Genomic DNA, 15,143 nt, shown 5'->3' with positions numbered 1-15,143 from the left:
CCCTAAAACGTGTTCAGTCTCGGAATGTATAGTTTTTATGTGGTGTTTTGTTCAAAAAAAATTCTGTTCTGTTTACTTTTTTTTTCTCCTCCTCCTATTTCCGTCCTTTGCTTTGCTTTCCCTCCATATGTGCTGTTCCCTCTTTCTTACGACAGTCAAGTAAAAATGTACTTCCTCAGAACTTGAATTGCAGGACAGATTTATTTCCTTTTTTTTTTAAAGAATCATCATCATCCAGTTTTGAGTCTGGCATTCAGTAGCAAACTATGCAACAAAACATGCAAATAGACTGGTATGATCTCACTTTTACTACAGCTTTTAATGACATTGGTACTGAGTGTGCAAAGAGAAACAAATACTCCATTAAAAAGGTACTAAATGAACCTCTTACATTATAGATGGATTCTTGAACCTATCACCACATTTAAATTTTGTATCAAAATTGAAGGTAGACATTCAGGATTTCTTTCCTATATTTTTAAACAATTGTTTGCTTCATTTAAAGAAAAACTGTAATTTATCTCTCTTATTTTTGCATTTCATCCAATGCTGTCTTTTAAATCTAGAAGGTAGAATGATGTTGTCCAAAGAATTCTCCAAGGGCTCTTGGAGAGATAATTAAGCAAAATGAGGACAATTAACACTGAACCTCTGTCTGGCATAAGCTTCGCTCATTGGTACCTGAATTTTGTATCAGGGTCCTACAATCAGCGTAGGACCCAGATTAGCATAGTAAAAGCAGCCTTATGCCTATTTCAGGCAGGCAGGCTGGTCAGCCATTTACAGGCCCACTTGAATCTAGCATTAGGCAGGCCTTGGGCTTCAGTTGTACGGCTGAGGTACCCCCCTCAATTTTCCATCCCTTGCTGACTGTTTTTCAGACACAAAACGGATGGTCGAGTTGAATTTCTCCCCCCCACAAGAGGGAGAGAAATGAAGAACAGTTAAGAAATGGCTAAAATATATAAATGCAAGTTTTTTTCTTTTCTAAAATATACTTTTTCTTCTTATATCACTTTAAGCTTTTCCATGACCTCTGGGATATTTACTGCCCACTAGTCCATTTAAAATGTGCATATTTAATGTCCGGCATCCTGCATACTATAACTGCTGAAATGGTTTATCGGAACCCAAATGCTTATTAAAATGTATTTAAAGTATGTGTTCCTACTAACACTGGTCCCACCCCCCAGGAAGATGCATCAGGATGCAAACCTGCTGCAGTTCGGGTGCGAATCTTCCCCTCTCATTTCTCCCCCAGCCCCCCAATTTCCTGCAACCAGCCACCCGATCGGTTGGTAATGGCAGAGAATCAAGGCTTTTAGGTCTAGTTCATAGAAATCATTCCACTTAATATCACTTTTGCATCCTTTTTGAGGTGAAGAATTAGCAAGCCATCAATTTCTGGTATATTTGGAAAAACATGCAATAAAGAAACAACTCCTTTTATCAAATTGTGCTGTATAATATTCAGTGTTGGAACCTGGGGATTATACCCTAAACGTTAACCTACCTTTCACTTCTCCACTGCTGACAGGCCCAAATGTATTTCCAGCATATTCTGTTTTTGTTTCACATTCGCAGCAGATATAATGCTTTCTATTAATTCATGATTCTTGGCTCTAAAAATATAGGCAAAATCAGTTATTTAAAAAGCGTGGAGCCTGAGACTCTAAAATTAACACCTTGGGAGGGGCATTCAGTTGCGTTGCATTCATGCTTATCAGAACTACTTAGGCGCTACATTTCGAGTGATTCACACTATCTTTGAAGTGAGATGCGATGCTGCACTGGGTACACTTGATCTAGTGTTTCTAGACTCAGTTCCCCCTTCAAAAATGGGCTGTTGTAAGCAATGAAGTCTTTCCCAGGCTTGTTTCTTTTAATCAACAAATGGGTTGGGTAACAGCTTGTAATTGACCTCAGGCAAGCAGAAATCAGTAGACTAAGAAATGCATGTAACATTTCTGGCTCTGCATTAATCAATCCATATGCTCACGGAAATTTCAAGGAGCACTCCATGCGCTCTCAGACTTAATTTGTGATGATTTGTCCCTCATAGAGATTTAATCAGGTCTCCGAGACAGAATACAGCAGCTTTTGACAGTAGACCATGTGTGCTTTGGGCTTCTGCATATCTCCTGTGTGAACATATTTGCTTGTGAGTAAATGTACTCTCAACTTCCAAACAAATCTCCTGCTCGTTTTACATTACCACTTTCATTCTGTTATGAATTTAGCTTAAAAACACAGAAAACTGCCAGAGCTAGAGTGTGGCACAGAGCATTGGTATGCTGCTATATTTCCAGAGAGGTCAAATGTAGTTTGCCCACAATTTGGTATGATTTGTTCCTCCTAGACATTTAATCAGATCTCAGACAAAATATAACCAGGTGAGTTCCAATCTTAGTCAGGCCATCAGAACAAGTCAGCAACTGGTGGTTATGTGCATCCTCACAGAGCAAGAGGAAATCAGAGGGTAAGTCACCCTGGGCCATGGTCACAAACCATTCAGCAACCTGTAGCAAAGTAGCACTGAAAGAGTTGTGGGAGAAGACCATTTGTTCTGCCCACTTCTTACCCAGGGAATAGTGCAGGATTGTCCAACAGAAATTGTTGACTAGCCACAGGTGTGGCTACGGCGACACCATTTTAGCCATATGCACGATCGCCTTACATGCACTCAATACAGATAAATGTACTTCACAGGTATATTTACTTAATAAACGTGAATATAAGTATTGAGATCACATGCCCAACGACTGTGTTTAGTACTCATATTTTTTATTTACTAACCAGAAATGCAATTAACCACACCTGGATTCCTAATTAGCCACATGTGACTAGTGGCTAATGCATTGAACGACACTAGAATAATCCATAGTATGTACGGAAGAGGGATTTTTTAAAGTACTGTAGTCCATCCAATCATGGAGGTTTGCTGAATAATACTGATGCAAATAATCCTCACTGTCCACAACTGAGTTTCAAACTCATGCAATTCTGCAATCAGGGTATTGTTAACTACTGCCTCAAGTAAGTCCCATACAGTATTGACAAACTAAATCCAGAGAATGGAATTTTAACATTGAGTTTAACCATTAAGATCTGTTAGATTTTTTTGTTGTTCCTTCAGTGTTGCAAGCAAAATCCATAATAGCTTAAAAAGAAAGTGGATAAATATTTGCAATGAGCATTTATCACTAAAAATGTAAAAATACATATTTAGTCTGAATGTTTTAATTCCTTCTTGTGCATTTCAATATATTCTGCAACCCTTTAACCGGACCATTAAGAATCTCTCTTAGTTTCAAAATAGGTTATTGGACTTCTGGTTCTGACTATTTGGATATGTAATTTTAAGCCACGTGATCAGTAGTCCACGTTATCACAAACCTAATTTCTGCTGGGTTAAAAGTCATCTTCATTCTTAAAAAGGTTAAACAGAATTCACCTGGATTATTCAGTGCGTGGCTTGCATGCAAGAAAGGATTCCATTCACATTAAAGTTTTACCACATTTAGTTTGATCGTGAGGATGCAGTTACTAGATGATGACACTTTCAGCATTAGACAGAATTAAGCAGGAAGGAGATTTTTGAGGTGGATGTGTGGTCACATTGTTTGATGTGGTTTCCTGTAGTACTAAAGCTGAAACAATGTAACCTGTTTTCTCCTTTTTAAATGTACTGACTCTGCAAAATAGCTAATGGCACCTGATTATAAAAGCGGAGGAGCGCCAGTCACCTTTAAAAGACCTGTTATTTTCACAGTTGTATGTCTCTTTGTGCTCGTATGAGTAAGATTGTCAAGTGTGATACCTATTCATTTATTCCAGTATGACCTTTGTTCACAGTACAGATGAAAACATTGTAGTGATCAGTGCTTCCATCAGATATTTTTAAAAATCTAGTTTCGAATGATAGTGTAATGATCCTGAAGAGCTGGACAAATGAACATGGTGATGTAGAGATGTGCAGCATATTGGATGCCCAGTGTGCCCAACCACAAAAAAATAGGATTCAGTTGTATGAAACTGATCTGATCCCCATATAGTGAGAATAACTTGGTTTCAGAGTACAGGAGGAGCTAGGCTAGCCCCACACTCCAATAACATTCTTTGCTTGCCCCTGATCTCACAGTGAGAGTCAGATATTTATGGATAGCATATTGGGCAGGTGCATGATGAACAAAGGATATAAACAGTGGAGGAAATGGATGGGGACAGTGAATCAAAGCAGCAATCGTGAGAGGAAAAGTGGAAATACAGTAATAGTGCTCAAGAGTAACTGCAGAAGATAAGTAAAGAAATGTGTAGCGAGCACAGATTTTTAAAAACACAGCAAAGAAAAACAAATCAAGAGTAAGCAACTCACAGCCCAGTTGCTGATTAAGGAATAGCATTGGCTCAGTTGGAAACAAACTTGACTATTTTCTTCTGAGGTTGGTATATCGGGGTGAAAACAGTTTAAAAAAAAATAACTTCCAAATAATTTAGTGGCCCAATGGAATACAAGGTTAACAAACCCGACAGTTAGTCTGACAATATCCCAATGCGAAGGCATTGAATTTGCAGATGTGACTCAATGTTGAAAGAACCTAGATCTTGCTTCCAGTAAGTAATTAGAAGTTTGAAAACAGAGTTCCAGGATTTTGACGATGAAGGAACAGTGATATATGCCCAAGTCAAGATGGTTTGTGACTTGGATGTACTGGTGTTCCCATGCACCTGCTACCCTTGTCCTTCTAGGTGGTGAAGGTCACGGGTTTGGGAGGTGCTGTCAAAGAAGCCTTGGCGAGTTGCTGCACTAGCTGCACCCATCCAGGCAAGTGGAGAGTATTCCATCACACTCCTGACTTGTGCCTTGTAGGTTGTGGCGAGGCTTTGGGAAGTCAGGGAGAGAGCCCCTCGCCACAGAATACCCAGCCTCTGACCTGTTCTAGTAGCCATGGCATTTATGTGGCTGGTCCAGTTTAGTTTCTTGGCAATGGTGACTCGCCAGATCTGGATAAGTTGGAGCTTTTATCGGGGGAGCCCAGGGAAAAGTTGAGACTGGAAGTATGGTTTCAGTGGCAGTGTGTGGGCGGGGGTGGAGAAGAGTGATGTTTCAGAGGTGGAAGTAAGCAATCTTGGACCTGATGCAGTTTGAAGCTCAGCTCCAGGATGAGAAGGACATAGAAGTTATGTACCATTGTTGTGAACTTGTCTGGGCATCCAAGGCAGGGGGAGTGGAGTTTGGGAGGAGGGTTAGGGCATGGAGATTCTGGCAGATGCCAAATAGAGTGGCTTTAGTTTTGTCAATGATGAGCGACAAAAAAGTCTGGCCCATCCACAAATTGAAGTAAACAAATTGGCAACATTGGTGATTTCGGCTAGGTTTGTCTCAGAGCTGTGGGCATGATGGAGGCTAGATTAAAGTAATTCACAGGGCGTCGTGAGAAAGATGGGCATGGAGTTGGGTAGTGACAACCATGTTTCAGAATCTCAGCAAGGAAAGAGAAGTTGGAGGTAGGGCATTAGTTAGACCGACCAGCGGGGTCAAAGGTCGGTTTTCTTTAAGTAGCAGAATGAAAGTGGAGACGACAATGCCTGCATCGAGGGAGCTGTTGACAACGCGGCGAGCTTTAGGTCAAGGAGGGGCAGTTGAGTAAACAGGAGCCGAGTTGGAGGGGGTCAAAGGAGCAGGTAGTGTGCCTCATGGATTAAATAAATCTGGTGAGGGCTGTGATGGAAATGAGCAAGAAGCAATAGTGTGAAGCTAGAGCTTGGCAGGGACCGAGCTCGGTGAAGGAAGCTGAGCTGATAGCCTCAAGAAATCCATGTTTCTCACAACTGGCTTTAGATATGAAGGTAATGGGGGTAGCAGGGGGAGTCTGGAGGAGGTGGTTTGTGTTGGAGTAAAGCGGTTGGGGAATTCCCATTGCATCCAAGGATGATTCTGGAATAAGAATGATATGATGTACATTTGGTTGCCAAGCTAGATCTGATGGTAGCTGTAGGTGAGTTATTATTATTGGCAGTCACATTTACCTATGAATGCACAGACAGCGAGTGATGTGTACGTAGTGATTTCATTTCAGGCCTTCATGAAAATGCTGAGGATCCAAAGCTTGTGTTTACAGTTTGCTAATGAGTGCAGAGGATATTTGATAAAAGCTGAGACAATAATATTAAGCATAAAGCAACACTTCAAAGGCCCTGCATATCTTTGAATAATCAACCAAAATGTATCACATTGCATTTAGTTTTATAAATTATTTAAAAGTGGGGGGTGCGGGCGGGCAGCGGATGCTACCCACCCAAATTGCCACATATCTTTAAGACATACTTACGGCTGTAGCATGGCAATATGGCGTTTCACCAGTTTTTCTCTGTTCCCATGTGGCTTAATGCTTTCGGTTGTAAACTTTAAAAAAAAATCTAATGTAACTACAGACCTGTATTTTCGAATCAAATATTTAAGAATAAGCCGATTGTCGGGGCTTTTCCTGCAGGTTCAGGTGCGACAACTACTATAACTGTTCCTACAACCGAACCCTCGAGGACTAAAGACTTATTTTAAAAGTTTTTTTGTTTCATATCATAAATAAACAATAAAATATATTCTGTAATATAGAGAATAATAAGTTCAAAGGTGGAGTGAAAGGGATGTAATCACAGAAGAATCACAGAAACCTCACAGTGCAGATAGAGGCCATTTCGGCCCATCGAGCCTGCACCGACACATATCCCATCCCCGTAACCCCTACACCAACACATATCCCACCCTATCCCCGTAACCCCACGTATTTAATCCCCCCCTAACACTAAGGGTCAATTTTATCATAGCCAATCAACCTAACCTGCACATCTTTGGACTGTGGGAGGAAACCGGAGCACCCGGAGGAAACCCACGCAAACACGGGGAGAATGTGCAAACTCCATCTTATTGAAAGATTCAGATGTTATCATGAAATGGAAAATGATTAGAAGACTGATTAGCTCATGCTCTGCTTTTATCGGGGAAAAGGCATGCAGCATGTTACGAAGGAAAAAAGACTATGGGGGTTATGTTGGTGAAAGTGAAAACATGCACTCAGTGGGTGCTGTGCTAATAAGACATGACTGTTTTGGGCCTAATTTCAAATTACCATAATTTGAACTTGCCTGGAGGTACTAAAACAGACACCTGTAGTTTTAGCACTCAAGTGTTGATTAGAAGCAATTTTCATGAAGCAGTATATGTGGGCTCCACGCACCCACTTCCACTGAAGGTGTCGGGGGGAGGGGTGGCTGTCACACAATGGCAGGTTTCAGGATGGTTCGGGGTCCGAGGGAGAGGGCGTACAGGTTCTCTGACACGGCACTAGAGGTCCTGATGGAGAAGGTCCAGACGAGGAAGGACGCCCTGTACCCAGAGGGGGCTAAGGAACCCACCTCGTCCTCCTGCCCCCCGCTCCTGCAGCAGCTGGTGCTGCACTGCCTGGCCTCATGTCTTCCTCCTGCAGACCAAGGGGTCCCCTAACAAGATGCCCATGACCAAGCACTCGCTTTCACCTGGTGACTCCTATAAGGTGTCCAATAAGGTAGAATAGCACAGCACTTACACTTTTTAGGTGGTCCTCAGAGAATTTCCAGAATAAATGTTGATAGTGTTGGTGAAGTCTTGACAAACTGTCCCAGAAAGTCTCCTGATGTGCTTTAAAGTCTTCTTCAAACATCCATCAGCAAGTGAACAGTGAAAGGTGAGTATGCCTTTAAGTAGCGCTCAAAATCCTCAGCAACGACTTGTTTATGCCTATTCAGCTGGTCGCTGTTAGGAGTGGGCGTTAATTCAAATGCTAGCCACCAAAATGCTGTGCAGCTTCTTTAATGAGCGCTAGCCAGCAATTTTATTGGTAATCAGCTCCTTAACAATCCTCCAGGCAGCCATTCCAAACGCAAACCTACTCCTTTGCTATGATGGCGTCTTGTGCTAAATGCAGGCTAAGCCAAGTTCCCATCTTGGCCACTTGGGAGGCTCTTTAGCGCCTAACGTATCTGGGGAAATTCGCCCTCTTTGTTCTATTCATCTAAAATCCTAAAATGTTCAAACACTCACTGCTGTGTTGTCTGGAACATAAACTTGATGATTAAATTTGAGACATCTAAACTACCTTTCCCCAGACAATTTATTGATTTTAATTTGATGGCATTTTCTCTACTTCCAGCATTGAACATAATTTTCAGATAAGACTTTGACTCTTGTAAGTTATCCACATCTATGCATTCAGGTTAAAAGCATCACACACCCATATTGAAAAACCAGTGTGTTTACTATTTGGGTGGATAAGTATTTGTTAAGCTGCCAAGTGTGTTGGCCTTGGCTCAATGGTAGCACTCCTGTCTCGGAAGGTCATTGGTTCAAGCTCCACTCCAGGAATTGAGCACATAATCTAGGCTGGCATTCCAGTCAAAAATGGAGGGAATGCTCCACTATCGTAAGATCCCACGGAACTATTCGAAGAAGAGCAAAGAAGTTCAGTTGGTATCCTGGCCAACATTTATCCCTCAACCAACATCATTGAAGTTGTTTGTGGGACCTGCTGTGTACATTTGCCCACATTACAACAGTGATTTCACGTCAAAAGTAAAGTGTTTTAGGGTGTTCTACAGACATGAAAGGTGCTGTATAAATAAAAGTTCTTTCTTTACTTATTGTAACTATGACATTTGCCTAACACAACACTGTTCACATCAACCTGCCTGAATCAAATCCCATTACTCTCGCCTCCATTTCTGGAAAAAGCATCTGCCCAGTTCCCTCACGACCATACACTGTAACTCCCAATTTCCTATCTTATGACCCCATGACTGCTGCTCCCTCATTTCTGTCTTTGGCCCCTTTAATCTGCTCAGAATTTCCCATTCTTACTGTTCTCCTGGTGCAGCTCTCACATTTGCAGTCTTTCTGTCTGAGGGCCTTAGATTCTAGAGCACCTGGCTCAGGACTGTTCTAGCCATCCACTCCCATATCTGGCTTGACCTCATGAAGCAAAATTGTGCTTCACTCTCCACAACCAAATATTCCTGGACTGTCTTGAACCATTAGGACAACTCCAGACTCAATGCCAGATGCCTTTCCCCCACCCCTCTAACACTAAATACAAGGACCTAATGGAATATTTTGTTTTAAGGTTAAATCCATCCATGCAGCTGATTCAGCTGCCACACCTCTCTTCATCCCTGACTCAAACCCTTCTAGCCCTCAACTCTCTCCATCTTATCACTCTGTAGTTTCTGTTCCCCCTCCACTCTCTCCAAGCTTATCTGTTCCATGAGATCCATTTTCCTATTTCCTCAATCTCATCCCCACCCAACTGCTAATAACTTATCTTCCTCCATGGCCTTATGCTTACCAGTGTTGTAAATGGTCCTCCTCTGCTCTGGCACGATCCCTTTAAAACCATTGTGATTATCCATCCTGCCCCCAAAATATCCACCCTCGACCTTTCCATGGTCTCTAGCTAGGGACATTGATAGATTAAGTGAGTGGGAAAAACTGTGGCAGATGGCGTTCAATTTGGGGAAGTGTGAGGTAATCCACTTTGGACCCAAGAAAGATGATCAGCATATTTTCTAATGGTGAGAAGCTAAGAACTGTGGAGGAGCAGAGAGATTTAGGGGGTCCATGTACAGAAATCACTAAAAGCTAGTAGACGGGTACAAACAAGGTTAGTGGTATGTTGACCTTTATCTCAAGGGGGTGGAAGTTATGCTACAGTTATATAAAGCTCTGGTTAGACCCCATTTAGAGTACTGTGTTCAGTTCTGGGCACCTCACCTCAGGAAGGATATATTGACCTGGGAGGAGGTGCTGTGCATATTCACCAGAATGATACTTGGGCTGAAAGGGTTAAATTATGAGGACAGGTTGCATAGACTAGGCTTGTCGTCCCTTGAGTATAGAAGATTAAGGGGTGATCTAATTGAGGTATTTAAGATAATTAAATGAGTTGTTAGCGTAGATAGAAACGATTTCCTCTGGTGGAGGTGTCCAGAACAAGTGGGCATAACTTTAAAGTTAGAGCTAGGCCGTTCACGGGTGATGCCAGGAAGTACATCTTTACACAAAGGGTAGTGGAAATCTGGAACTCTATCTCTCAAAAAACTGTTGAGGCTAGGTCAATTGAAAATTTCAAAACAGAGATCGATAGATTTTTGTTAGGTAAGGGTATTAAGGGATATGGAGCAAAGGTGGGTAAATGGAGTTGAGGTACAGATCAGCCATGATCTAATTGAATGGTGGAACAGGTTCAAGGGGCTGAATGGCCTACTTATATTCCTATGTACCAGCCCATCACTAACATCCATTTTCTCCTCCATTTAACTATTAGTGGCAAAGCTTTGCAATGTCTTGGTCCACTGTCTAGAAGTCTATCTCTAAAGCCGTCTGTCTCATTTTCTCTCTCCCTGCTTTAAAGACAATCTCGAAACCTACCGATTCAAGTTTGCCTTTAGTCACAGAATCACAGAATCTACAGTGCAGATAGAGGCCATTTCGGCCCATCGAGCCTGCACCGACACATATCCCACCCTATCCCTGTAACCCCATCTATTTAATCCCCTAACACTAAGGGTCAATTTCCTCTGCTAACTCCCCAACTTATAATTGGTGTCCATTTTTGCACCTATGTGAAACATTTGAGGATGTTTTTCTGTTAAAGGTGCAATAGGTTGTAATATTCCTTAAGGTGGTTGTCAGTGGGGTATTTTGGCAAGACATAGTGAAAGGTTGAACAGTTTGATCCTATAATTTAAAAGGGAATTATCTATGTATGATTACTACATAGATTTTATTTATTCATATATACTTTTGTAACCATCTGTTAAGAGTGGTTGCCACATTTGCCTGCATAGCAACAGTCATTAAATTGAAAAAGTAATTAATTGTGAGAAAAGTGCTATATAAATACAAGTAGTGTTATTTAGTAATCTCATACTGTGGCTCAGCATTCCTTTGTAAGGTGGTATTAATTTTTCATGCCTAGTATACATTTTTTGGTTTTATTTGTGGTTACATTACTAGTTACTGATTCCAGATGGTGTGCTGAGAATTGTTTTGTGCAGTTATTGTTGGGGTTGATGGTAGGATTCCTGAATAAGGGGATGTTAGTTTGCATGTATAGCTTCATTTAGAACTCATTTGGTTGTCACCTTGTTGACCTTTGGGGAGAGCTGTGGGTTTTCCGCATTTGACTCTATTGCAGTTAATTTTCTTTGCTTTCTCATACGTTGTTTAAGTATGGTACTTTTTTGCCTTTGTTTTGTGTTCCTTGATATTTTCTGGGTGTCTTCTTGGAAAGTTTGGGGATTTCTTTCCATTTTGCTGTGATTAATTTATTGGGAGGTGTTTTTTGTTTGTTCCATCTATCTGTATCAGTTTCAGTTTCCTGTGTACAAGGCTAGTTTACTATAATAAGATGTGTTTCACTATACTTCACTTTCCAGTAGATCAAGAGTGAATTCATATTGAGTGGAATTGTGGATAGCTTCTTGTTGAGTTTAAATGAACTAATATATATATTTTTTTAACTAAAATCATATGTATAACAAAATACAAATTAATATCCATTTTCACTGTTACAAAGTTTCACCAATGCAACTTTCTATCTTTACCAAGACACCAATCATAAAAAAATATGGGAACAGTTTATTTATTTAGATGCAGGTCGTAGTCTAGATTTTACCAAACAAAACAATTAAAATGTGAAAACAATGTATGTGTACCAATGACTCAGCAGGTAAATGCATTCAGTAGTACTAAGCAATATATTTGCTGTGGAAAAATAAAGCCAAATTCTCAATATTGTTAAAAGAAGCTAGCTCTTTGCTGCAAAAGGTAAGTGCCTTTAAGGTGCTTTGAAGAAGTCACCTTTACAAGCTAGAAGAAACTCAGGCTCTATGCAGACAAAAATTAAGAACACCAGTGTTACTTGTTGCATCACATTGTGAAAGTCTACAACTGCTTTCATCAGAGACTTTGGAGTAAATATAAATTTGATGATTGCTGGCTACTGACCCCACATTCAGTCCAGAGTCAAACCACTTGAGCGATCAAGTTTTGTTTGTTTTGGGGTAAAAAAATCCATAATCCTGGACCTGTGTGTGATGACATTTTGCATGAGTTAGTTCACAATAATACACCCTGTTTATTTTGAAATTTTCATTTAGGGAATATTTTTTCTTATCCCTTTACAGTGCGCTTGGCGGGACCTCTGCTCTCCATATCCCACCATTCCCCGGTGGTGGCTGTCTCATTGATTATGTGCCACAAGTTTGCCAATTACTCAACAATAAGGTAACGCAAAGAAAAACTAGATGCAGTGCATCATTCAATTGTATTTTATTTTCGAATGTATTTTTATGTAGTATATAGGGACTGTTTGGACTATTTAAGTTAGAACTAGCTCCTACAGTAGGCTGAACAAGTTAAGGACAGAAATGGTCCAGACCAAGAACATGAGCTTTTCATAGGCTGTTGGCTGGTCTGTGATATAGTCTTAGTTGTGACCCTCATTCCTCCCTAGCACATCTTACTATTCTAATCAAATCAGTGATAGTAATTTGATCCATGTGATGGATATTGATATACTACATAATCTAAGAGGGATGTTACTGTGGCAGACCAGGTGGAAACTTTATACTGAATATATAGAACTAACCATAGAAGAAATTATTGAGGCTTATGCAATATTGTTAATACATTTTTAACCACTGAAATCTGTTTGCATTTGACTGTGTGTTTGTGTTAACCCTTCTTTCCTTTTATGTCTCCCGAGCCATTTCTTGAGGGCAGACAGGCTCTGCTAGTGCCACTCTGTAACCAGCTGCAAGAGTAATCTTGCCCTGTCGACAATCATCTGGTCTGTGTTCAGCACCAGTAACAGTGTGGTTAAGATTAGGAACTCACTTTGTAGATATTTAAACTCATTCATCCTGATAGTGATTTGTGCCATCAGTATGCTTTAATGCCACAGATATGGGTTTAAGACCAGTCAGGACAGATGAGATGAAAGTCTGTCTATAACAGATGTTCCAGTTGAGATGAATTGTCAGAATGAATATTAGTCCATAGTACAAAACTACTTCAACATTAGTTAGTACTTAAAAGGGTAATCTCACCCAGGATGACGGGAATTCAAAATGGACATATCCTACAGGTATAACACAAGTTGTGCGCCTGCTGTAGAGAAATGCACCTTCTAAAAGTACCCCTCTCCCTAATTTGTTTTTCTCTCATAAATGAAAATGAGCTCAGTAGAGATAAGACTTGTTTGAAGCTGTTTCAAACTCAGCCAAAAAAAACTACTTCAAAAATTGCACAGAAAACAAACTGCAGAATCCTGTCTAAGTAGAGGCAAACTAAATACAGTAGGAGGATTACCTTTCTAGAAGCAAACCACATGTAATGCTTCCATATGCCAGGTACAGTAGCATAGTGGGTATGTTACTGCACTAGGAATCACAGAAACCTCACAGTACAGATAGAGGCCATTTCGGCCCATCGAGCCTGCACCAACACATATCCCACCCTATCCCCGTAACCCCATGTATTTAATCCCCCTAACACGAAGGGTCAATTTTTTTATCATAGCCAATCAACCTAACCCGCACATCTTTGGACTGTGTTCATCCTGGACCAATAATCCGGAGAACATGAGTTCAGATCCCAGCATGGCAGTTTGAGAAGTTTTGAAACAGAGTAGCCACTCAAGAAGGCATGCTACACCTCAAAAGCTGGTAGCAGTAAAAACCATGAGCTGTTGGATTTTTACAGCAATCCAACAGGTTCACTAATATCCTTTAGGGAAAGAAATTCACTGTCCTTACCCGGTCTGGCTGATCTGTGACTCAAGTCCCATGTGGTTGACTCTTAACTGAAGTAACCTAGCAAGCCACTCGGTTGTATCAAACCGTTTACCACATGGACTTCAGCGGCAGGACAGACCCACTAGAGGAGGCGGCACAGTGGTATACAGTTGGGAGAGAGTGACCTTGGGAGTCCTCAACATTGACTCCGGACCCCATGAAGTCTCATGGCTTCAGGTCAAGCATGGACAAGGAAACCTCCTGCTGATTACCACCTACCGCCCTTCCTCAGTTGATGTATCAGTACTCCTCCATGTTGAACACCACTTGGAAGAAGCACTGAGGGTAACAAGGGCACAGAATGTACTCTGGGTGTGGTACTTCAGTGTCTATCACCCAGAGTGACTCGGTAGCACCACTACTGACCAAGCTGGCCGAGTCCTGAAGGACATAGCTGCCATACTGGGCCTGCGGCAGGTGGTGAGAGAACCAACACAAACGAAAAACCTACTTGACCTCATCCTCACCAGTCGCAGATGCATCTGTCCATGACACCATTGGTAGCAGTGACAGCCGTACAGTCCTCGTGGAGACGAAATCCCATCTTCGCACTGAGGACATCCTCCATCGTGTTGTGTGGCACTACCACCGTGCTAAATGGGATAGATTCAGAACAAATCTAGCAACTCAGAACTGGGCATCCATGAGGTGCTGTGGGCCATCAGCAGCAGCAGTACAATTGTATTCCATCACAATCTGTAACCTCATGGCCCAGCATATCCTTTACTCTACCATTGCCATCAGGCCAGGGGACCAACCTTGGATCAATGAGGAGTGCAGAAGAGCATGCCAGGAGTAGCACAAGGCGTGCCTAAAAATGAGGTGCCAACCTGGGAAGCTGCTATACAAGACTACATGCATGCTAAACAGCGAAAGCAGCATGCTGTCGACAGAGCTAAGCGATCCCACAATCAACGGATCAGATCAAAGCTCTGCAGTCCTGCCACATCCAGTCGTGAATGGTGGTGGACAGTTAAACAACTAACTGGAGGAGAAGGCTCCATGAATATCCCCATCCTTAATGATGGCAGAGCCCAGCACGTGAGTGCGAAAGACAAGGCTGAAGCGTTTGTAACCATCTTCAGCCAGAAGTGCCGAATGGATGATCGGCCTCCTCCTGAGGTCCCCACCATCACAGAAGCCAGTCTTCAGCCAATTCGATTCACTCTACGTGATATCAAGAAACGGCTGAGCGCACTGGATACAGCAAAGGCTGTAGGCCCCGACAACATCCCAGCTATCATGCTGAAGAC

At 41.7% G+C, this 15,143-nt stretch overlaps 1 protein-coding gene across 4 annotated transcripts in view; it reads left to right on the top strand.

Annotated features, from left to right (window-relative positions):
• babam2 (BRISC and BRCA1 A complex member 2) overlaps positions 1-15,143 on the top strand; it is a 223,271-nt gene that overhangs the window by 161,191 nt on the left and 46,937 nt on the right. For all 4 annotated transcript variants that reach the window (XM_085997911.1, XM_085997913.1, XM_085997909.1 and 1 more), the window contains one exon: positions 12,220-12,319. In XM_085997911.1, coding sequence (XP_085854037.1) covers positions 12,220-12,319 — 100 coding nt within the window. The remainder of the gene's footprint in view (positions 1-12,219; positions 12,320-15,143) is intronic.

Source organism: Somniosus microcephalus, chromosome 9, assembly GCF_052327205.1.
Source record: "Somniosus microcephalus isolate GS21.2 chromosome 9, FLI_Smic_1.0, whole genome shotgun sequence".
NCBI lineage: Eukaryota > Metazoa > Chordata > Chondrichthyes > Squaliformes > Somniosidae > Somniosus > Somniosus microcephalus.
The sequence above is the reverse complement of the archived record's forward strand: the minus strand, read 5'-3'. Positions and strand labels throughout refer to the sequence as shown.